The sequence below is a fragment of the Bufo gargarizans genome, chromosome 5 (assembly GCF_014858855.1).
Source record: "Bufo gargarizans isolate SCDJY-AF-19 chromosome 5, ASM1485885v1, whole genome shotgun sequence".
Lineage (NCBI taxonomy): Eukaryota > Metazoa > Chordata > Amphibia > Anura > Bufonidae > Bufo > Bufo gargarizans.
In genome coordinates, this window is record NC_058084.1 from 148,763,316 (window position 1) to 148,788,779 (window position 25,464).

Genomic DNA, 25,464 nt, shown 5'->3' on the forward strand with positions numbered 1-25,464 from the left:
CCTTATATTGAGCATACAGGTAATGAGATTTTTTTTTCCGTTCAGCCTCTGGGCTGAAAGAAAAAAAATGAACGGCGTGATTTCTTCATTCGCATCGATCAATGTGGATGAAAAAATCTCTGCCAAAAAAAAAAAAGGAAAGGCGTCTGCCAGGACATAGGAGCTCCGCCCAACATCCATACCCACTTAGCTCGTATGCCCTGGCAAACCAGATTTCTCCATTCACATCAATCAATCATTGCCGGGATTTTTTTTTTATATACAAAGTGTTTGCCAAAGCATAGGAACACCGCCACCTCCTCAGCTCATATGCCTCGGCAAACGTATCTTTTACTGCAGAGGAGAAATCTTGTCTTGCAGCGCCGCATACACCGACTTGTGTGTAATCTGACAGCAGCGCAATGCTTCTGTCAGAATGCATATCAGTGCTGCAGCTAGTCGATTGGTTGGTCCACCTGGAAGGTAAAAAAATAAAAAAAAAATAAAAAACCAGGCCGCAACGCAACAATTTTATTATCTTTTGAACAGAACATATAAACTTTAACTTTTTGAACTGAACATTAACCTTTTTGCGTACTGGTGATTTTTCTTTTGTTTTTTACCTTTATAGGACAAACCTCTCCTTCCCCATGGGACAATGTGCAAAGCGCAAATCGCCCAAAGATGTGGCGAAGTACATTATGCACTTTATCCCAGGTGAAAGGAGAGGTTTGCAGCAGCTGTATGTGAATGGGCCCTAATAGCCCTGTGTGCCTGTCCTGGTGAGATGTGATCCAAAGCATAGGGCAGGGTGGTCAGGACAGTCAGGACAGAAATAGCGGGTGTCACGCCTTATTCCACTCCTGCGACAGACACGACATCTTTTTCGGGGTGACGGTTGGGTTGAGGTACCAGGAACGACATTGGGGAAATGTCGCTCGTGTAGACGGCTAACTACACTGGTGGATGGGGCCACGGAACCTCCTGGATACAGGAGGTTCTCAATGATCTCTTCCTGAAATTTGAGGAAGGATCCTGTTCTCCCAGCCTTACTGTAGAGAACAAAACTATTATACAGAGCCAATTGAATCAAATATACAGACACCTTCTTATACCAGCGTCTGGTGCGTCGGGAAACTAAATACGAAGACAACATCTGGTCATTAAAGTCCACCCCTCCCATGAGCGCATTATAGTCGTGGACACAGAGGGGCTTTTTAATGACATGGGTTGCTCGCTCAATTTGGATTGTCGTGTCTGCGTGAATGGAGGAGAGCATGTAAACGTCACGCTTGTCTCTCAATTTCACTGCGAGCAGTTCTTCGTTACACAAGGCAGCCCTCTCCCCCCTTGCAAGATGGGTGGTAATGAGCCGTTGGGGGAAGCCCGCGCGACTAGTTTGCGTGGTGCCACAGGCGCCAATCTGTTCTAGAAACAAATGCCTAAAGAGGGCCACACTTGAGTAGAAATTGTCCACATAAAGATGGTACCCCTTGCCGAATAAGGGTGACACCAAGTCTCAGACTGTCTTCCCACTGCTCCCCAGGTAGTCAGGGCAACCGACCGGCCCCAGGGTCTGATCTTTTCCCTCATAGACACGAAATTTGTGGGTATAGCCTGTGGCCCTTTCACAGAGCTTATACAATTTGACACCATACCGGGCGCGCTTGCTTGGGATGTATTGTTTGAAGCCAAGGCACCCGGTAAAATGTATAAGGGACTCGTCTACGCAGATGTTTTGCTCAGGGGTATACAAATCTGCAAATTTCTGGTCTATGAGGGGCCGAATTTTGTGGAGCCGGTCAAAAGCTGGGTGGCCTCTGGGACGAGAGGTGCTTATGTCACTAAAGTGCAGGAAACGCAGGATGGCCTCAAATCGTGCCCTGGACATAGCAGCAGAGAACATGGGCATGTGATGAATTGGGTTCGTGGACCAATATGACCGCAATTCATGCTTTTTGGTTAGACCCATGTTGAGGAGAAGGCCCAGAAAAATTTTAATTTCGGAAACTTGGACTGGTTTCCACCGGAAAGGCTGGGCATAATAGCTTCCCAGGTTGGCGGATATAAATTGAGTGTCATACCGGTTTGTTTCTGCAACGACTAAGTCCAAGAGCGCTCCGCAGTCAAGAACAGCTCAAAAAATCCCAGGGCCGAACCGATCTGAGCTGTCTCAACCCAAACTCCAGACTGGGCGGTGAAAAGGGGGAACTACAGGTGCGGCTGAAGTTGGGGACTGCCAATCAGGGTTTGCCAGCACCTCTGGGATTCTAGGGGCTCTACGGGCCCGTCTGTGCGGTGGCTGCGACGGGGTAACTACTGCACGTGCCACCATACCAGCTTCAACTGCCCTTCTGGTGCTCGCCACTTCACCATGTTCTACGGCAGTGCTGGTACTAGGTCCAGGGAGGGCTGCGCTGCTGGTGTATGCCTCACCACGTAATCTGACAGCGCCAGCCCCACTCTGCTGCCCTTGAAGCGGATCCTGCACAACCTGTGGTCTATCAGGGACCTCAACCTCCTCGTCCGAACTTTGGGTCAGAGAGCCACTGCTTTCTACAGGTTCATATTCTGACCCGCTAGATTCATCAGATGAGGGTTCCCATTCCTCATCCGACTGGGTCAGAAGCCTGTAGGCCTCTTCAGAAGAATACCCCCTGTTTGACATTTGGGCAACAAAATTTTGGGGTATTCCCTGAGACTACCCAAGAAAAAAAGCAAGCCTGTCTTACAAATGGGAGGCTAGCGAAGTACCGGAGGCCGCTGCGGTTGATAAAAAATATCAAAACTGATTTTTTTATCGTCGTAGCGCATGTAAAGTGATTGTGCAGTGATCCAAAAAAAATTTGGGGTCACTGCGGCGGGGCGGGCGTGGGCGAACGCACGTGTGGGTGACCGATCAGGCCTGATCGGGCAAACACTGCGTTTTTGGGTGGAGGGTGAGCTAAGATGACGCTAATACTATTATAGATCTGACTGTGATCAGTTTTGATCACTTCCAGATACTATAAAAGTACAAAAGCTGATTAGCGATACGCTAATCAGCGAATAAGTGACTGCGGTGCGGTGGGCTGGGCGCAAACTGATCCCTAAACTACCTAACCAAGGGGCCTAAACTATCCCTAAAACCTAACAGTCAATACCAGTGAAAAGAAATGTGACAGTTTGCACTGATCACTTTTTTCACTTTCACTAGTGATTGACAGGGGCAAGAAGGGGTGATCAAGGGGTTAATTGGGGTGCAGGGGGGTGATCTGGGGCTAAGTGTAGTGTTTGGTGCTACTCACTGTGAAGCCTGCTCCTCTGCTGGATCCAACCGACCAAAAGGACCAGCATAGGAGCAGGGAAGCCATATAACACATCATATTTACTAATATAATGTGTTATCTGGCTTCTCATTGGATTTTTAAAAAATCAGCAACCTGCCAGCGACGATCATTGGCTGGCAGGTTGCTGACCTGTCCCCCCTCTAACTTTTGCCGACCCGCGATGCGCATGCGCAGGCCGGCAAAGCGCCTCATCTTGCGTCTCGCGAGATGACGCGTATATGCGTGACTCTGCGCAGCGCTGACACCTCCGGAACGCAAATCTGCGTTAGGCGGTCCGGAGGTGGTTAAACAAAACCAGTTTGTGAAACTTGGCATCTTGACCAGTACAAACCTGTAAATAGCTCAATATGCAGGTTCTAATGAAAGATTTATTTTAACAAGATAAAGCTTTCTTACTTTGTATAGAATTTTTGGATAAGATCAGATTTAACTTTAACTTTTCTGTACTTTGGCAATTTTGACAACCACAGTGTACATCCTCTATCACATCAATGTAATTTTGTCACTTAAATTCTGTTCAAACACTTTCTAATAACATTTTTACTATATATATATATATATATATATATATATATATATATACACACATAATTATATCATGTGTTACTATTTCCCTAACATTTACGACAAAAGAAACAGATTGTGAAAAATGTTTATTTTAAAATGTCTTCTTTGTAAGAAAAAAAGCAGCCATTGGAAAAGTCCCATGTCACGCAAACAGTATTCTACAAACATCATCCATTACCAGTAAAATATTACAGCAGTTATATGACCATAGCACCTGCTGCTTCATCATGCAATGTAAGATTCAAGGAAGTAAAATCTTTTTTTTCAATAATGTACAGAAATAAATACTTTTAGGTCATTCTAACTTCCAGGGAACAGCTCATCACTGAAATTTACAATATGATGACTGCATGGTAAAAATTTAGTGGTTAAAACATTCCCTTTAAATGGCATACATGAAAGGGTCCACTTATAGCAGCAAGCTACAGAAGAGGTTTTCCTAAGACATCCTTTTGTTTTGGTGATAAGAATAATAAAATAATAATCGGTTTCTGGATGCCAGTGAAATCTAACCCAATGCGAATACCACACTGATTGACCCCATTCTGGTGCTGCTCGGAGTCTTGCAGTTACCTACAAAGAGTTTAGGCAACCATTTTGTTAAAACCAGCAATCAGTAGCATATTGGTTCCACTACTGTTGCAACTGTTAGTCACTAGCGCTACTATTTGTACCAATAATTTCTAGGTGAAGAAGTCTCATTTGATTACCGATAGTGTCAACAAAATGGCTGCCCTATGGTGCAAACATGACAGGTATGTTTAAGAATGACTGACTAAATATAATAATGTAGATCACAGTTCTGACAATGTGACCGTCAGTGTATCAGATTACTCAAGGTAGTGTGAGAAACAGCTATAAGTCATAGAACCACCACCATAAAATGTAACTTTTATTCTGTATAATCAATAAAATCTCGTCTGTCCCCAGTTTTCTGTTAGATTCCGGGACAGGGCAGGGAAATTAAAGAGCAAAACTGTCCCTCAATATTGTCCCTAAGATAATCAGGCCCTGCCTATAAATGGAATAGCCACCCTGATAAGGGCGATCCTGTCTCTAAGAGGTCCCTGGCACAGGTTAAGAACTGTCAATAGTTGTTATTCAATATATGGATGACAGGAAGTATACATACAAGAACTGTACTACAAAACTATAATGGTGAAGATAATAATATACCAGGCAAGAGTATGATCACAAAGATGTCACTAATTATGAAATTGAGTCCCTAATATAGTGACATTTGGGACTTCATATCTACGTAGTGACATCTAAGTGACATTAGTGACATTTGCCCTGCCCAGGAATCTAACACAAAACTGGGGACAACCGAGAGTTTATTAATTATACATAATAAAAGTTAGGTTTTACGGTGGTAGTTCTGTGACATAAATCACTAACTATCTGCACTATTCACTATAACATGGGCCACACTGAGAACTACATAAGTGCATGCCTTTTGTATATTACATATAGCAATTTACAAACAGTGTTTATTAACTATTAGCCCTTAATTAAAATATAAGGAATGTTCAGGTAAAAAATAAAATAAAAATCTCCAGTATTTTACTTTTCTTTTGGCTGCAAATAAAGACTGCAATGACAATATTTTCAAGTAAATCTATATGCTTATTGTAAGCAAGAAACAGCAAACAAGATTGTGTGTGCTTCATTACTAGCCACTGCTAACTTTCTCCACCTAGTCCTTAAAAGGGCTGTCGAGGGTAAATTTATTTTTAGAAAAGGCAAGGAAGATGTTAAAATTCCAATAGAATGCATTCTTATTGGCTCAAACCTCCTCTTCTCCGGTGTCGGCTCTTCAATCCTCCCCGTAGCTGCAGCCATAACATCTTCTTCTTGGCTGCAGTGATGATGTGTCCATATATGACACATGACTGCTGACCTCAGCGACAAACAGCATGAGACCGCTGAGCCTTGTGATTGGCTGCAGGGAACATGTGGTATACGGGCATGTTACCGCTGCAGCATGTAAACAAAGCTTGGCAAGGTGGGTTGGAGTGAGGGGTGCTGGGGCAGAGGTGGTTAAACTGGTTACCGTATTTTTTATTTTAACCCCTCCTCTGCCTTTTGCCATTTATTTTACTTGGAAAACCCCTCTAAACAGCTGCTTATCAATTTTCATCTTATTTTTACATTGAGACCTTTCCCCTGATGAAGACTGTGGAAGTTTGAGATTAGAAATAAATAAGGACATTTTGACTTATGGTAAACTGTGGACATAAAAATAAGACTATAGTAAAAAAAGAAAGGTGAATGTGTCATGTAAACATTTTCCTTCTCCATTTGGAAACAAAATGTACAAGCCCTAGTAAGTCCTGTGGGTACAAGTTAGAGGCATGCATCTCAGCCGGTAACAACAGAGAAACAATTATGACAGTCATTTTAAAGGAACAGCTGTTGACATCGCGTTTTTTTTTACATGGTTTTTAGGGTATTTTTTTCATTTTCCTGAGAAAAGTCAATATTTGGTTGGGAAGTTCCAATAAAATAAGGCAGTTAACAAGATTGTCAGTTTGTGTATTTCTGTATGTAGAGTGAGGCTTGAATGCATTAATGATCTATTTCCCTATAACAGGCAATTGTGCAGTCACTTATCTAACCTTCAATGCAGCAGGTCTTCCCGGGATGATAAAAAAAAAGAAAACAACAACAAATTGCCATTTCAAAGATTTAGAACATTCTAAAGCAGCATATTGCACATTCCAGGAGATGTCTTTGCTGAAGAAACTGGTACAGTCGTATAACTGTATTCCCACTCTCGCATTGTGTTGGCCATACCTTTGAAGATTTTGAAATCTAAAGAAAAGTTAGTGTGATATTGTTGGCTTCAGATCCAAAAACACCTGACCCTCTGTAGAATTGGTGCAAGGTAACTGCTTCTTCATTGCAAGAGTCCAAGCTCTTATGGGAGCTATGGTAATATTGTGCTTTTAATAATCCAAATGATGTCAAATGAATTACTCATGAGTGTCAAAAAATAATCCAAATGATGTCAAATGAATGAGTTCATTAATATTATTTATTTTTTTCTCTTGTCCATTTGATCATAGTTTCTGGTGAGCGGTATAAGAATATTAATTTGGCATACAAATCTTCTTCCAGTTCCAGTTCTCCAGTCTCTCTTACCAGGAAAATGTCTGTGCACAATTTTAGGATACGGTCCACGTTTGGTAGCTCCTCAAACATGATTGAGTGGGATATTCCACTGAAGAACTCTCGTACAAATTTTCCTATTACAAGTACCACTGAAGCATACAATCCCATAATTCTGGAAATAACAAATAAAAGTAATGTTATACATACTTATAGCAAATAGTATACATAGTAAATATTAGTTACATGACTGTGTTAGAGCATATTGCTTTGAGTACTAATTGTAGAATAATATATGCTATAAATGTACTATACAAAAAAGGCAAGTCTCTGAATATAGCGTCAATGGTATCAATTGCTCATGCATTTTTCTTTAAAAAAGAATGAGAAATATTAATGGGGTTTTCTGTACACTGAAACCAACACGTCTCAGAGGAAACAACCCAGACGATAAGAGGTCTCAGCACTCACAAAATAAATCCTTCATCTTTTTTCTTACAGAGATCCAAATTCCCTTCTTCCTTTATACATGCAATGCTTCATGGGGTGAAAAAGTATGCAAGTTAGCTCATTTCAGCCAAACCAGAGACTCCACCAAAAGGAAGAGTGACCTATCTGTAGATCATTCTTTAGGGGGGGGAGTACATTTTATGATTGGGCATACTTTTCCAATGGAGCATTGCAAATAAATTGCCAGCAGTCTGCAGTAAAAGTACCAGCAGATGGTGTGTCTTAGGCTCCATTCACACGCAGAATGTGTCCGTATCCGTTCCGCAATTTTGCGGAACTTGTGCGGACCCATTTATTCTCTATGTGGAAGGAATGGATGCGGACAGCACACAGTGTGCTGTCTGCATCCGCAATTACGGAGCGCGTCCCTGATCTTCGGGTCCGCAGCTCCGCAAAAGATAGAACATGTCCTATTCTTGTCCGCAGCTTGCGGACAAGAATAGGAATTTCTATGGGGGTGCCACGCTGGTGTGTTGCGGACCCACAATTTGCGGGTCCGCAACACATCACGGACGTGTGAATGGAGCCTTAGGCTGGGTTCACACGGGCGTGTCCGGATTAGGTCCGGATGCGTCCCGGTGTATTGCGGCAAACCCGCGCGATTAGGTACGCAATTGCAGTCAGTTTTGACTGCGATTGCGTTCCAATGTTCAGTTTTTATCGAGCGGGTGCAATGTGTTTTGCACGCGCGTGATAAAAAACCGACTGTGGTACCCAGACCCGAACTTCTTCACAGAAGTTCAGGTTTGGGTTAGGTGTTGTGTAGATGTTATTATTTTCCCTTATAACATGGTTAAATAATAATAGCATTCTGAATACAGAATGCTTAGTAGGTGATCAATTGAGGGTTAAAAAAAATAAAAAAATTAACTCACCTTCTCCTCTTGATCGTGTAGTTCCCGGTCTCTTCTTTACTTCTTTAATGATGAACTACCGGCTAAAGGACCTGTGGTGACGTCAGATCACATGCTCCAATCACATGCTCCATCACCATGTGATTGGAGCATGTGATCAGACGTCACCACAGGTCCTTTAGCCGGTAGTTCATCATTAAAGAAGTAAAGAAGAGACCGGGAACTACGCGATTAAGAGGAGAAGGTGAGTTAATTATTATAATTTTTTTAACCCTCAATTGATCACCTACTAAGCATTCTGTATTCAGAATGCTATTATTTTCCCTTATAACCATGTTATAAGGGAAAATAATACAGTGAATAGACTGTCACCTAGCAACCATGCGTGAAAATCGCACCGCATCCGCATTTGCTTGCGGATGCTTGCAATTTTCACTCAGCCCCATTCACTTCTATGGGGCCTGCGTTGCGCGATAAACGCACAATATATAGCATGCTGCGATTTTCACGCAACGCATAAGTGATGCGTGAAAATCACAGCTCATGTGCACAGCCCCATAGAAATGAATGGGTCCAGATTTAGTGCGGGTGCAATGCGTTCACCTCCCGCATTGCACCCGCGCGGAAATCTCGCCCGTGTGAACTCAGCCTTACTCTATCCCAGGCATGCTCAACCTGCGGCCCTCCAGCTTTTGCAAAACTACAACTCCCAGCCTGCCTGAACAGCCTACAGCTATCAGCCTACAGCAGGGCATTGTGGGAGTTGTAGTTTTACAACAGCTGGAGGGCCGCAGGTTGAGCATGCCTGCTCTATCCAGTAAGTGCTGCTGGTGTCAAACTGTGCAGGGACACACCCTCGACTGGTAATACCCATCCGTACCTTTACTGCAAGCTGCTAGCAAGTCATTTATAACTTTTAGTAGAAATAACAAAGGAAAGGTACAACATAGAGCCATAAGAATAAATTCACCAGAATGGTTATTATATGGTGAATGGAAGCAGTTACTAAAACAGGCATGTCAGAAGTGGTCAGCAAAGAACTTTTGACCTAAAATGAAATTGTGGAAATTTACTTAATCCTGATAAATAAATAAAAAACAGTACTGTCCTGATTAGTATTCTAAGATTAATGGCAAACAGTATAACATCTTCCGTATTACTCAGCAGCCATAAGGTTGGAATGACATGGTTTATAAAGCAGTTTGCCAGAACAGAATGGAAATGTCATGGTATGTTGAAGCCTTCAGATTTCCCTTCACTGGAACTAGAGATGATCAAAGCTTCTAAAAATTTGATTCAGCAGTTTCACTGAAGTATGACAAGAAACTAGATTTGTTGCAAATAATTTGTCAGGAATCGCTATAAATCAGGTATACCCAGGCCAATCTGCCTAAGGGTCCATTCACACATCCGCAAAATGGTTGCACAGTCATTCCACAATTTTGCGGAATGGGTGCGGACCCATTCATTTTCAATGTGGCCGCAAAAGCTGCGGACAGCATCCATTCCGCGGACCTGCAAAAAAATAGAACATGTCCTATTCTTGTCCGCACACACGGACAAGAAAAGGCATTTCTATTATATGCCGTCCATGTGCGGTCGCAATTTGTGGACCGCAAAACAGTTGATGACATGTGATTGGACCCTTAAAGTAATAGTAGCCTGTAATACTGACACACAGTAACTCTACAGCTAACAGAACGGATTAACAATGAATATTTGTACACTGCACACGTATATGCACAGCAATTAATTAGACCTGCCTGTAATACTGACGGCACAGTAACTGTACAGGTAACAGAATGGATAAGCTATGACTCTTGGTGCACTGCACAGTTATGTCCATGGCATTCAATTGTAGCAGAGTCTGTAGTTCAGCAGTCTCCTATGCTCTCCATCCACTCTCTAGCACGAGTGTCTAGTCACGTCTCTACCTATGCTCAGCTCACAGGAAACCATGGGATCAGGGTTTTAAAGGGCTCTGCCTAGCTGTGACATTACAGGGGGTGACTATCTGCAGATTGGCTGGCTGCACAGCATTATGGGTGATCTCCTCTAAGGGTGGGTTCCCATCACGTTTTATGCCTCCGTTTGACATATACGTTACAAAAAAAAAGGATACAAAAATGCAGCACACCACATTGTTGTATCCTGCAGAGTCCTGTAAAAAAAAAGGGATTTTTTTTTACAATGGAACGGATGCCACTGTATGGCATCAGTCTAAGGCAAATACGTTTTTTGTATACATTAAACGGATTGGAAATACGTGCTTTGAACCCACCCTAACACGTGCAGCTGCTATTTTAGGAAAACTGATTTGTTACCAAGAAGCGTGAGAAAATTCGGATTTGGTTAGAATCAAAGTTTTCCTAAATTCCGCTTCGAATGCTTCGCTTCGCTCAACACTAACTGGATCTAAGGACCTAGGCTCACTCCACACCACTAGGTAATGTAAGGTTTGCATACAGCTGCTTGGCCATGGAAACTCAAGCCATGAAGCTCCTGGAACAGCACAGTTTTTGAGCTCATGTTAATGCCCAAGTAGGTTCGGATCTCTGCAGTTATTGAGACAGCAGAGTGTTTGTTGGTGACTTTTATGCACTATGTGCCTCAGCACTTGGCGACTCCACTCTGTAACTTTACGTGGTCTGTAACTTTGTGGCTGAGTTGCTGTGGTTCCTATATGCTTCAGCCTAGCAACAATACCACTGAACATAGAAAATCTGGAAGGGAAAGAATTTCATGAACTGACTTGTTGCAGAGGTGGCATCCTATTACAGGACCACACTGGAATTCAGTGAGCTCTTTAGAATCAACAAATGTCTGTAAAGGCTGCAAACTCCTTGGCTATGTACGGGATTTTATACACCTGTGGCAATGGGACTGGATAAAACACCTGAATTAAATCAATAAACTGGTATTTCGGTTATAACAAGTTATCTCCTATCCACAGGATAGGGGATAACTATCAGATTGGTGGAGGTCCTACTGTTGGGACCCCCATTAATCATAAGAACGGGGTCCCCATACCCTGTGGAGCCCCTCTGAATTGGACAGAGCGGCTAGAAAAGCACACTGACGCTCCATTTATTTTTATGGGTGCGCCAGAGATAGCCTATAGTCGGATAACTTGTTATAATAGGAATACTCCTTTAAGATGTGTGTCCCAATACTTATTAGAGAATGCAACAACCAGACTCACATTAAACAGTACTATTGCACTTCATGGCTCTACCTTGGTCTTAGCATCAGAAATTAACACATGTATCTGATGTTTTCTTGTCGTAGAAAACATTGCAGTTTCACTATGTAAAGGGTGAATATACTAAGGTAGAAGAGTATGAGAGTGTAATTTTAACCTATATGTATAGTAATTCTAAAATCCTGCTTGGAACTGATCTTACCCATAACCGGCTAAAAATCCTAGGCTTGGAGGGCTGACTTTATCGCTGAAAACATATAGTTCCAAGCCAGTGTTGCTTGAAGAATGCTTGTTAACCTGATTTAGAACCCACCACTCTCGGGCAAAATCTCCAGTACCATTTCTCTTGAGACTGACAGTAATATTTACAAATTCTTGGTCTGCGAAACAGAAGAAACATAAGGATGTTTATGGATCTCGGTGTTTATGCCTTTATATCATTCTATATTTTCTTTTACAGAAAACAATACTTACTCTGGAGGAGCTGCAGTATGGGCTTTGCTGTAGAATCACTTGGTGCTTTGATATACCATGGATAGATGTGTTCAAGCATTCTAGCAAAAGCAAAGGAGAAAAAGAGAGATTTAAGTCCAACACTGACACCAAACAGCTCTGGTGGAAACATCAACCAACAACATGGTTGACTGTTTCTAAAGCCTATTATATGTCCCAATGACCAAGACATATAGTGTACAACAGAAGATCTACCAGCAGAGAATATAAAAAACCCTATTTAACCTTTTCATGTAAAAAACCCTATTTAACCTTTTCCCATTCATTTCTATGGGGCAGCACATGCGGGTCCGCAATTCCGCTCCCGAAAAAAATAGAAAATGTCCTATGCTTGTCCGCATAGTGCCGGCAATGTGCGGTCCGCAACATTCGGAATGCACATTGCCGCTGTCCGTGTTTTGCTGATCCGCGGAACTGTAGATCCACAAAACACGTTACGGACGTCTGAATGGACCCTTAAACCAAGCACAATATCTTGTACGGCTTGCCCAGCTGAATGTAATGAATAATTTGAGTCCATATACAAACGAGTAGTAGGAGACGTGCACAGAGGATGGGCCAAGCCACTCTCCTCTGCTACCTCTGCCAGCCCCTCCTTCTTGATTGTTGAGGTTAGGTTCCTGCTCAGTCTTGACTGGCCCTGTCAATCAGGAATGAGAGGGAGGGCAGAAGAAGCAGGCGGAGTAAGGGTACACAGAGTGACATGTGCCTTTCCTCGGTGCACTAAACTGCTCATTTGCATATGGAGTCAAAGTAAAAGGTATCATTATATTCAGCGAGCTAGCCTTACAAGGATTTGTGTATAGTTTAACAGCAAATTTCTAGGTGACAGCTTTTAATGCATATTCTTACTAAGTAATATTTAGAATAGGTTGTTTTTTATGTCTTACTCACACTGTCTTTCCATTGTCTAAGTTCATCATCTGTGCGATTGCTAAACGTGTAGCATTGGACAAAGAGACAGTATGCTTCTCCCCGGTCATTTCTGCTTTAGCTCCAAGGCTCATATTTCTAAATTGGTGTGAAGATACATAACATAAACTGTGTTACTACTTACTTTATTATTGAAGGTATGTACTGACTCAAATGGATCATGGTTAATACTATTCTGATTTCATGGTTACAGTTGTTTTTGACTCTGCAGCCTTGAGATGGCCAAATAATGAAAAAACACTTATTTATACATATTTATTTATGCAGCCATATTGGTACATTTATAATGTAACACTTAGGGTACTGACACTTCGAGTGAACATAAAAGAACAGGTTTACTTCCAGCTCTGTTACATTTAACATAATACTACATTCTGTACAACAGGCAAGAGCTCAAAGCCCAGCACCAGTTTAAGGAGAGCAGAAGGATGTAATACAGCAACAAGCACACCATTGAGGGAGACTCAACAGATATGAGTGTACAATACATATAGTACATATTATATAACACACTGACCAAACAAGATTTAAGTTTTGAAATACTAAAGCATTGAAGCTAAAGCTATGTTGTCTTATGTTATAGTATACACCTGAATTCTTGAACTGAACAGACAGTTCTATAGATATATACATGAACTGATGCATATGCATAATTATCTATTGCCAGTTTTGCTTACCGTTGAATGGTCCAAGAGATGACAAGTGTGAAGTCATGGTCCAGGTTTTTAAGGCTTTGTATCATTGACTTTCTACTTGGAGGGCTAATGGTCCATAAAGAGTTTGAATTCCCTTCTAGTTCTGCAATGGTAATGTCTTCCCTTCCATATGCTTCCAGAAACTGGAGGGCCGACTGTAAGAAATGTTATATTTTAATATATGTTACAGTAAATTCCAAACCTAAAATTGACAATATAAATTGCATAATTTGTTTTTTTTAGGTTAAAGGGGTTGTCTCATCTCGCCATTACTAAGACAAGATGAGACACGGTCCCGACCATCTCCCGGCCAGGAAACAGCAGAGCACTCCATTACTCTACTGTTTTAGTACCTCTCATTGCGATGCATGAGAGCTACGAAAACAGTGTATCACAACAAGATACGCTGTTTCCGTAGATCTCATGCACGGCCATGAGAAATACTGAAACAGCGAGCCCCGAAGCCCTCTGTGGTTTCCCGCCCAGGAGGTGGTAGGGACTGTGTCTCATCTTGCCTTAGTAATGATGAGATAACCCCTTTAAGCTAAGTGGAGGAAATGTGATGTATTATCTCCTCTCACTGCACTGAGATGACAACTAGTGTGAAATCAGAAGCTACAACACTTTCTGCCTTAGGAAGGGGTGAGCAAATATCACACAACAGCTCAATTACAAAACAGTCACTAACTGTCAGAATAATAGTATGTATATTTCTTGTATAATATACAGACTTAACCCCTCCCCAACAGTCACATTAAAATTGAGAAAACACTCCCAAAATTGTCACTTAATTGTAGATTTTCAATTTATGTCTGAAGTAAATGTAGTTGACGCACAACTGAGGGGGGACACAAGGGCATTCTTAACACCCTAGTGAAATAACTAACTATCCAAAACTATACACTTACCGTATATAAAAAAAAATAATACTTTATTAGTACAAAAATCGCATAAATGATAAAAATATAGGAATTGCAATGGCAAGCATACAAGCACTAACAGGTGACAAACCACCAGTCTGAACAAGAATATACATTACTTGAAAAGCTACCATTTCTGGGGAAAATGTGTCTACAACTGGAGTGGGCGGAGTAACTGGGTTGAGTGGCTTGAGTAACTGTTGTGTGGTTGGACTGTGCAGAGTAACTTTATGAAGTGGGCAAAGTAACTGTGTGGACTGTTTGGAGTGAGTAAAGATAGTAAACATTACACTAACCAATTGATTGATCAAATTTAAAAAGTGCACATGGCAAGCTTGATAGAGTAAGAAATGCATTTCAACTTTTATTTATTTCTATAGCACATTTAATTGCAATGTTGTTGCCCAAAGTGCTTCAGTTACATTAAAACATATATTTATAAAAACATTAGCAGCCAATTTGCGTAGGTGGGATTGAAAATGAGGGAGTGGTGGCAGTTTAGAAATTATGTCCCGATTTTTCAGCTCACACTCTAGCTTTTGTCACTCTGCTGGCTGCTCACACACCTGGGTTACTATGGCAACTCACTCTACAGCAAGGGCAGAGAAGAGCGGTTAAAAACAAACTGCCCCAACTTGCTCACTTCACTGGCGGTTGCCATCTTCAAATGGTTGTAGTTTAAAAATTACACATTTTTTCTCCAAGCCCACCTAAGCCATAGCCCTGATAGTTTTCACAATATGACCATTTGTTTGCAACCCACACCGCCCATTGACATTCATTAAAACTCCACTCTAGCCACCTCAAATTTGAAGGGCAATTTCTAAACTGCGACTGTGCCTTTATTTTTTATATTTCAGAGACATACTATGCATCAAAATGTAGGTCTGGGTCTTGTGATTCTCACAATATAATCTTTCCCAATTCTACATATGCCACACCTGAGGGGTTAATTGTGCGGATCTCAGCCCCCTGTAAGAGATCGGGTGCTGCCAGGCAGCAGGGGCCAGACCCCCCTCCCTTCCCAGTATTAAAATCATTGGTGGCCAGTGCGGCCCCCCCACCCCCACCCACCGCCTATTAAAATCATTGGTGTCCAGTGCGGCCTCCCCTCTCCCCCCCCACCCCTAATTAAAATCATTGGTGGCAGTGGCCCCCCCATTATTGGTGGCAGCAGAGCGGCAGTTCCGATCGGAGTCCCAGTTTAATTGCTGGGGCTCCGATTGGTTACCATAGCAGCCAGGACGCTACTGCAGTCCTGGCTGCCATGGTTACTTAGCACTTTTAGCAGCATTATACTTACGTGCACTGTCTGTGGCCGGCCGGGCGCTCCTCCTACTGGTAAGTGACAGGTCTGTGCTATAAGCAATGCGCCGCACAGACCTTTCACTTACCGGTAGTGTTGAGCGTGAATATTCGAATAGCGAATATTAATCACGAATATCGCACCTTTGATAATTCGCAAATATTACGAATATACTGCTATATATTCGTTATATCAAATATTCGTCATTTTTTACATCTACACAAATGATTCCTCCCTGCTTAAAATGCTTGTGGTCAATGAGTCATTGGCCCACAAGCAAGAAGCAGGGAGGAATCATGACTTTAGATGTTGAAAAAAGACGAATATTCTAAAAAACTAATATATAGCACTATAGCGAATATATTAGTTTTGACTTTTTTTTTGAATATTCATCTTTTTTTTTTCTCTCCAAACAGTACAGTTAAACCCCTTTGCCATACTCCTCCCCACAAGCGTCCCCATCACCATGGGAACGCCTGGTGGTTAGAATATACCATCGGATCGGAGTTAGATCGTGATGGTATATTCTAATACAGAGGCGTTCCGATGGTGATGGGGACGCTTGAAGTTAGAGTATACCAACAGACGCATACATACTGGCCCCCTGCTGCCTGGCGGCACCTGACCTCTGACAGGGCATTGTGATCCACACAATTAACCCCTGTCGCACCCGAGGGGTTAATTGTGCGGATCACAGCACCCTGTCAGAGGTCGGGTGCCGCTAGGCAGCAGTGCGCACCCCCCACCCCCCCACTATTAAAATCATTCATGGGCAGTGCACCCTCAATCCCCTCTCCCTCCCCAGTATTACAATCATTGGTGGCAGTGCACCCTCAATCCCCTTTCCCTCCCCAGTATTAATCATTGGTGGCAGTGCACCCTCAATCCCCCCTCCCTCCCCAGTATTAATCATTGCTGGCAGTGCGCCCTCAATCCCCCCTCCCTCCCCAGTATTAATCATTGCTGGCAGTGCCCCCCCCCCCCCCCATCATTGGTGGCAGTGGCAATTCCGATCAGAGTCCCAGCAGTTGCTATAAGCATACGCCGCACAGACCTGTGAGTTTGAGAAGAAGGAGCGCCCGGCGGCAATTCTAGTGGATAGTTTCTTGGCCCACCACTTCAGATATACATTGAAGAGGGATATGGGACGATAGCTTGAAGTCTTTACCCAGCTTAGGTATAAAGATAATAAAGGCTTGACGCCCCCATCTACACACTTTCAGAAATTTGGGAAGTAGAAGGTCATCACGTGTTTTATAGTAAAGTATCTGAAAACCGTCAGGTCCAGTGCTCTTTCTGTTCGGGAAGCTAAAATAGCAGAACGTTCCTCCAATGTAAAGGGTACGGCCAATGCAGCTTGCGCCTCCTTTGTCAGCATAGGGAGTTGGATAGAGTTTAGAAAGTCAGATGGTTTAGAAAGTCAGATGGCTGGGTACAGCTACTGCATGCTGCTCATGGGCTAGCTTGTTTCTCAAAGTTATAAAGGGAAGTATAGAAGGAGTGGAACTGCTCATGAATCTCATGTATCTTTGTAAATTTTGTGCCCAAGGGGTCTTTGATTGCATGTATAAAGGATTACTCCTTTGCTTTTTAAGCAAGGAGGAAGTGAGCTTGGAGCCTTTATTACTGTGTAGATAGTGTTTATACTTACAGAGGTAGAGTGCTCTTGCGGCTTTACAGTTCTTTCTAAGAGACAGAATTTCTTAATGGGAGTGTTAATCCGTGAGAGTAAAGAATTAAGCTGTTTCTGACTTTGCTTCTTCAATGCATAGGAGCAGCTAACAAAATTCCTCTCCAGGTTGCTTTATGTGACTCCCAAATCAAAGGAGCGGGCATGTCTGGGGTGTAATTAATGGTGAAGAAGTCAGAAATAGCAACACGGATTTTGGGCACAAAGTTAGAGTCCTGTAGGACCGTTTCGTTAAGAACCCATGTGCAGGCCTTTATGGGGAGGGAGTGTATTGGGATTGCAAATATGATTGGGCCATGATCTGAAAATGTAATTGTACCTATTTGAGGTTCAGATACAGAGGACAGTGTTGACTCAGATATAAAGAGATAGTCAAGGCGGTGGTATTTTAGGTTTCGATTGGAGAAAAAGGTCTCTCTGGGCAGAGTTGGAGGTTTTCAAAGTATCTTTCAAATCTAAAGATGCTAGGTGGAGTTTTAAACTTTGGAGTGCCTTATGGGAAATACCACAGTGTTTACTAGTAGAGTCCAGGGAGGGTTCAAGATATATATCCAAGTCTCCAACCAGGATCACCACCACATCAACTAAATGAGAAGCATTATCCAAGACCTCCAACAACCACAGGACCTGGGCCACATTTGGAGCATATAGATTAATGAAAGATATCTGAGGCTACTTTCGCACTAGCGTTTTTGCTGGATCCGGCAGGGTTCAGCAAAAACGCTTTTGTTACTGATAATACAACCATTTGCATCCGTATGGGAACGCAACTAAATGGAATGGAATGCATTTTGGAGCATTCCGTTCTGTTCATTTCAGTTTTGTCCCTATTGATAATGAATAGGGACAAAACTGAAGCGTTTTTTTTCCGGTATTGAGCCCCTATAACGGATCTCAATACTGGAAAACTAAAACACTAGTGTAAAAGTAGCCTGAGCATTAGCTATTCCACCTTTAAGGAAGAGGAATCTAACTTCTGGATCCTGTTGTGTAGCAGTTAAATGAAACAGCACCTAACTAGTGGAGCCTTCGGAGTAAGAGACAATTTGAGATTGAGTTGTCTCCAGAGATTCAACTCTATTTCCAATCTGTCTACTTCTGCTTTAAGGGAGTTCTTTCATTACAGACGCCAAAGCTTTTGTTAATGCTTGGGATGAGGAAAAAGCACAATATTGGCACGTCTTGTGTATAGGTGGATTCTCCATCGAACAAGGGTTCTGCTGGAGGAGCTTGATGTGCTGGTTTGTAATGCAACATTTTTTTAGGAAGGGAGGAGGGTAGTTGGTTAGTCAGATTTGAAGAATGCGTATTATTTTTAATGAAGAGGTCTAGGTTGCCATCTCATAATTGAGAATATGAGAAAGGTCCTCCTTTTCTCAAGGCAAAACTGTTTAAAAAAATAGAGAACACACCGTAAATCAACAGAGAGACGCAAATGCTTGCACAAAAAGGGAGAAACATTTGTAACTTCAGCAAAAAATTGGCATAGAAGCCATCATAAATCCCCTGCCCCAGTTTAAAGAGATTGCCCAGTATTATTCAATTGAATAAGCCATATTAGCGTATGACTGCTGGAGGTCTCACCTCAACCGATCAGGAGAACGAAGGACCAGCGATGCTCATCAGAGTTCTGTAGACCCTTCAAATCTGTACTTTATACACTGACATCCATATGCATAAAGGTAGGTCTGGTATTTTATCTCAGCTCTTACTTACTTTTACTTCCGAAAAGGTCATCAATGTTAAATCTCAGAAAACCCCTATAGAGTGATTTTGGCATATGATAAAGTGGAGGCATATAACTGGACCCTCACCAATCATAAAGTTATGGCATAGCCTAGAGATATGCCTTTTACCTTTTATGACAGCAAAGGACTTTTGAATGTCTTTATCAGAAAAATGGAGCTCTGATTGTTAATGTAGATATTTTATTAAATTATTCAACATATAATTTAAAATATATTTAGAAGAAAAAAGAAATAGAAACAGACATATGAGATGCAGCCAAGGGCCACATTTTATACTACCCCTATAGTAGAAGACTGATCACAGCTTTGATGGCAAAAAAGCTGATAGTGTTTTACTTACAGTTTCCTTACTAAAATGCTTCTCAAATGACTTGTACAGTGCTGCATCCATTTCTTTTAACTGGTTCTGTTGTGCGCTCATAGTAAAAATAGGCTGCAAGGCAAACAGAGTGCTTAAATTTATCTTCGTTTTACTTCACTAGTAAGATTATAAGAAGCATTGTTCCCATTAATGATCGTCAGCCCAGGTTACATAAAGCAAAGCTATTTTTGTCTTTATATTGATTTGGATTCTCGTGTTGTTACTATTTTTGAACAATATGCAGCACAAGCCAATCGTTTACATGCTCTGTACTGCTAATAGGTGCAATTTGATTCATAATATATCTTAAAGGGTACAACCCCTGTCAGAATGCAGTCATAAAGCAAATTCGCCAATAGCTTTGGGTCCAACTCTGAGTAGCCTAGATATATACATCTCGAGTCCACCTGTTCTGACTAATAGAGGGGGATCCCAAGACAACACTTACAATGTGCAATTCAACGGCTATAATCTTAACACATTCTTTTTAGAGTGGTCAGATGAAGTGGTCAAGAAAAAATTTGTGTCTCGCTTTTTAGCTGCAGTCCACAATACAGGAAATTGCATATCACTATTTTCTAACATTTGGTTAATTCTTGAAAATCTATAAAAGGGCTTGTCTCATGAACACAATCTGTTTCCCTTATCTGCCAATTGAACCCCCACACCCAACACACTCAGCAGCTGATAAATAACCATTCTTGTTCCATTTTGCCTATACCATACCATGGTTAACCATAAACCTGAATTGTAGGTCTGTCTGCTGGTTACCCCAGTGTTCATTTGAAAAATGTAAGGAAGTTTTAAAGACTGACAGCACAGAAATTCTTGACTTGCATGATTGATTAGATTTGGTATCTATATATTTTGGGAAATCTATATGTATAGTACATTATAAACCTCATGAAAAACTGCACATTAAAGTTGTTGGCCACTATATATTACTAGCTGCATATGTGCTAGGAACAGCTTGTAACAGATCTTATTAAACTGCTGCCAATGTCCTATGGTTTACTATGCCTAATTTATGTTTACTAGGTTTTGTGCTAGTCGATGCTTCCACCTAAAAATGGCATCTCATGGAGGGAAATGTGACCAGTCCCATTCGTCAGTGGTCTCCATTCATTTCCACTGGCAAGGAACCGGAGAACTAATGCATGCGCAGTCCGTTCCCAGTGTAAGTGAATGGAGGCTGCTGATGGATGGGACTAGTCACAGTGGAGCTTTTGGGACTGCAGCTCTTACAAACAAGAGGACTTAATGATGGGGTGATTTAGGCATATTAAACCAATATTAGTAGCTGCATATATGTGATGTTCCTAGCACATATTCAGCAAGTAATATATAGTGTTCATCCTCTTCAAACTATGTAACATTTGGTTGTCCTGATGATTGAGCTATATAATGCATTATCATGCTATTAATAAATACCGATAGAGACCCACCCAATATAAACTACAGATAAATGTGATGAAACAAAACGCCAAAGATCAAAGATGTAGTCCACCAATCAAAACACAGTATAGACATAAAAATAATAAGCATAAAAAGGTTGTATAATCAGGCATTTCCCTAGTTCATTTTTGTGTGTGGATTCTTTTAACCTACTTTCTGGGATTATACTGCCTTTTTATCCTTATTGTCCAATAAAATGATTTTTATATCTACAGTTTCCAGAAAAAGTACCCTTTGGAATGATATGGATTTCTGCACAAATTGGTCATAAAATGTGATCTGATCTTCATCTAAGTCACAACAATAGACAATCACAGTCTGCTTAAACTAATAACACACAAAGAAATAAATGTTACATGCTTTTATTGAATACACCATGTAAACATTCACAGTGCAGGTGGAAAAAGTATGTGAATCCTTGAATTTAATAACTGGTTGAACCTCCTTTGGCAGCAATAACTTCAACCAAACGTTTCCTGTAGTTGCAGATCAGACGTGCACAACGGTCAGGAGTAATTCTTGACCATTCATCTTTACAGAACTGTTTCAATTCAGAAATATTCTTGGGATGTCTGGTGTGAATCGCTTTCTTGAGGTCATGCCACAACATCTGAATTGGGTTGAGGTCAGGACTTTGACTGGGCCACTCCAGAAGGCGTATTTTCTTCTGTTTAAGCCATTCTGTTGTTGATTAACTTCTATGCTTTGGGTCAATGTCCTGTTGCAACACCCATCTTCTGTTGAGCTTCAGCTGGTGGACAGATGGTCTTAAGTTCTCTGCAAAATGTCTTGATAAACTTGGGAATTCATTTTTCCTTTGATGATAGCAATCCGTCCAGGCCCTGACGCAGCAAGGCAGCCCCAAACCATGATCCCCCCACCACCATACTTCACAGTTGGGATGAGGTTCTGATGTTGGTGTGCTGTGCCTCTTTTTCTCCACACATAGTGTTGTGTGTTTCTTCCAAACAACTCAACTTTGGTTTCATCTGTCCACAAAATATTTTGTCAGTACTGCTGTGGAACATCCAGGTGCTCTTGTGCAAACTGTAAACGTGGAGCAATTTTTTTTTTGGACAGCAGTAGCTTGCTCTGTGGTATCCTCCCATGAAATCCATTCTTGTTTACTGTTTTACGTATCGTAGATTCGCTAACAGGGATGTTAGCATATGCCAGAGACTTTCGTAAGTCTTTAGCTGAAACTCTAGGATTCTTCTTCACCTCACTGAGCAGTCTGCGCTGTGCTCTAGCAGTCATCTTTACAGGACGGACACTCCTAGGTAGAGTAGCAGCAGTACTGAACTTTCTCCATTTATAGACAATTTGTCTTACCGTGGACTGATGAACAGCAAGGCTTTTGGAGATACTTTTATAACCCTTTCCAGCTTTATGCAAGTCAACAATTATTAATCGTAGGTCTTCTGAGAGCTCTTTTGTGTGAGGCATCATTCACATCAGGCAATGCTTCTTGTGAAAAACAAACCCAGAACTGGTGTGTGTTTTTAACCAACACCTCCAATCTCATCTCATTGATTGGACTCCAGTTGGCTGACACCTCACTCCAATTAGCTCTTGGAGATGTAATTAGTCTAGGGGTTCACATACTTTTTCCACCTGCACTGTGAATGTTTATATGGTGTGTTCAATAAAAACATAGTAACATTTAATTATTTGTGTGTTATTAGTTTAAGCAGACTGTGATTGTTTACTGTTGTGACTTAGATGAAGATCAGATCACATTTTATGACCAATTTGTGCAGAAATCCATATTATTCTAAAGGGTTCACATACTTTTTCTTGCAACTGTATACTCTGTTTTCATTGGTGGACTACATGATTGTTCTTTGGAGTTTTGTGCTATTAACAATACTCACTGTGGCACACCAAAACAAGCTTTTTATAGTTAAAACCCTAGATAATTCATTACTAACAAATATTAATAGTGATCAGGCTTACCTGGAAACCTCCCAAAGATATTTTAATAGACACATCCAGGGGCTTGTTTGTCACACCAGCAACTGATTTTATTAGAGACATGAAAAGCAAGGGGAACCAAACAATGCATATCAGAAGTACAACGATCATTCCACCCATTCCATACTTCACTACTTTCTTCTTCTTCTGGCCCCGTGGCTGTGGATACCTCTGAAAGAGAGGGAAAGTGAATACAGTAATTAACAGACAATTACAACCAAGAACACAATTACAATATGTGAATGTGTACACGGCCCAGTGCAGTGTAAGAATAAAGACGCTGTGATAAAAAATATACAGTACATTGCAATAGACTTATACGATTGGTGACATGAGTATCGTCATTTGCAGTTAATGGACTGCCATGTATCCTTTCTATAGATGTCTACTCCTTTAAAGGACATCTGTCAACAGATTTGTACCTGGCTGATCTGTTGCATGTGTGCTTGGCAGCTGAAGGCATCTGTGTTGGTCCTGTGTTCATATGTGCCCACATTACTGAGAAAAATGAAGTTTTAATATATGCGAATAAGCCTCTGGGAACAACAGGGGCGTTGCCATTACAACTACAGGCTCAGCTCTCTCTGCAACTGCCATACCATCTGCACTTTGATTGACTTTAGGAGAAGTCAGGGTCAGGTGTAATTATGCTTTGTGGACACTTCCTGGACTTGTTAATCAAAGTGCAGAGGACCTTGCAGTTGCAGAAAGAGCAGAGACTCTAGGTGTAATGGCAATGCCCCCATTGCTCCTAGAGGCTTCTTTTCATACAGTAAAACTTCACTTTTCTCAGAAATACAGGCACATATGAACATGGGACCAACACAGATGCCTTCAGCTGCCAAGCACACATGCAACAGGTCAGTCAGTTTACACAGGTACAAATTTGCTACAGATGCCCTTTAAATGGACTATATATTTCCCTGAGAGACTGCTCAGACCGGTACAGTACATATGCATATATATGTTATTTTGCATTCTACACATTGTCTTCTGTTTTGCAAGTCAAGGGTGGAAGACCACAGTGCACTGTGTCCACTCCTTTTCTTTGGGTTGAAATTGAACTGTAAGCTATGTTTCCTTTAAAATTCTGACATAATGACTGTACATTCCTTACCTTTTCTGACTCACGCCAGCATTTTAGTATAAATATGTGTGCATAAATATCCTCTACACAGATCCAACTGGAAAGACTGAGTGTAGTGTCTGTCCATACCCAATCCATGACAGCTCTCAGCTCAGTTAAAAATGGTACCAGGCGAAAGCTGAGGAAAGAGATCACACATCATTAAGACTGTATGGCAGAATTAGTAGGTGATAGCAAACACACAGCTGAACACATTTCTTCTTGTGTAGGAATGAGTTTCATCTATCTGATGTGTTCTACTTCCCATTCGTCTACAATTTTAAAGTAACAGGACAAAATGAAGGCAATCAGATTTAGTGGCCACATCTGGCAGTAATTTATAGCAAGTTCCAATTTAAATGTAAACTGTATTTGCAAGTAAATTGTTATTCACTATATTGTCAACCTAACTATGCTTGACAGGGCAGAGACAAGGGGACTAATCCTTGAGATTAGGAATATACCCGTATTTTTCGCTTTATAAGACTCACTTGATGATAAGACGCACCTAGGATTTAGAGGAGTAAAATAGGAAAATATTATATTTTACACTGTTATGAGGGATCTATGGATGACACAATGTTCTGAGGATATTTGGGAAATCTTTGGATGAGACTATAACCCCCCTCATCCTTTAGAATACACCCATGTACTGCAGTACATTAGTGTACTCTGAAAGATGAGGGGGGTTATAGTCACATTTAATATCAGCACTATCCAGAGACTATAATGTAATTGGCCTGTGTTTATATAAAAATGACTATAACCCTCCTCATCCATTAAAAAACGCATCTATTTACTGCAGTACATGGGTGTATTATTAAGGATGAGGGGGGTTATAGTCACATTTAATATTAATACTGTCTAGAGACTGTAATGTAATTGACAAGTGTTTATATTAAATGTGACTATAACCCCCCTCATCTTTAACCCCTTCCCGATCTTTGACGTACTGTTACGTCATGGGAACCACTGAGTTCCCGCAATTTGACGTAATAGTACGTCATAGTGATCGCGCGGGCACCAGAGCGGTGTGCGCGATCACTGCAGGGGCCCGGCAGTCCCTGTGTAGCCGGGCCCCTGCTGTATCCGCCGGCATCGCTGTAAAAGCCAATACCGGTGGATTAACCCCTTCTATGCCGCGGTCCGCGCTGACCGCGACATAGAAGAGGTTTGTGTCAGGTGAACGAT

At 41.5% G+C, this 25,464-nt stretch overlaps 1 protein-coding gene across 5 annotated transcripts in view; it reads right to left on the bottom strand.

Annotated features, from left to right (window-relative positions):
* Positions 1 to 3,969: 3,969 nt before the first annotated feature.
* The window catches only part of PIEZO2 (piezo type mechanosensitive ion channel component 2), a 537,568-nt gene continuing 516,073 nt past the window's right edge, over positions 3,970 to 25,464 (bottom strand). For all 5 annotated transcript variants that reach the window (XM_044293449.1, XM_044293451.1, XM_044293452.1 and 2 more), the window contains 8 exons: positions 24,265 to 24,412; positions 23,130 to 23,318; positions 19,698 to 19,790; positions 13,676 to 13,848; positions 12,960 to 13,076; positions 12,027 to 12,106; positions 11,755 to 11,932; positions 3,970 to 7,161 (listed from right to left, as the gene is read on the bottom strand). In XM_044293449.1, coding sequence (XP_044149384.1) covers positions 6,909 to 7,161; positions 11,755 to 11,932; positions 12,027 to 12,106; positions 12,960 to 13,076; positions 13,676 to 13,848; positions 19,698 to 19,790; positions 23,130 to 23,318; positions 24,265 to 24,412 — 1,231 coding nt within the window. In that variant the 3' untranslated portion in view covers positions 3,970 to 6,908. The remainder of the gene's footprint in view (positions 7,162 to 11,754; positions 11,933 to 12,026; positions 12,107 to 12,959; positions 13,077 to 13,675; positions 13,849 to 19,697; positions 19,791 to 23,129; positions 23,319 to 24,264; positions 24,413 to 25,464) is intronic.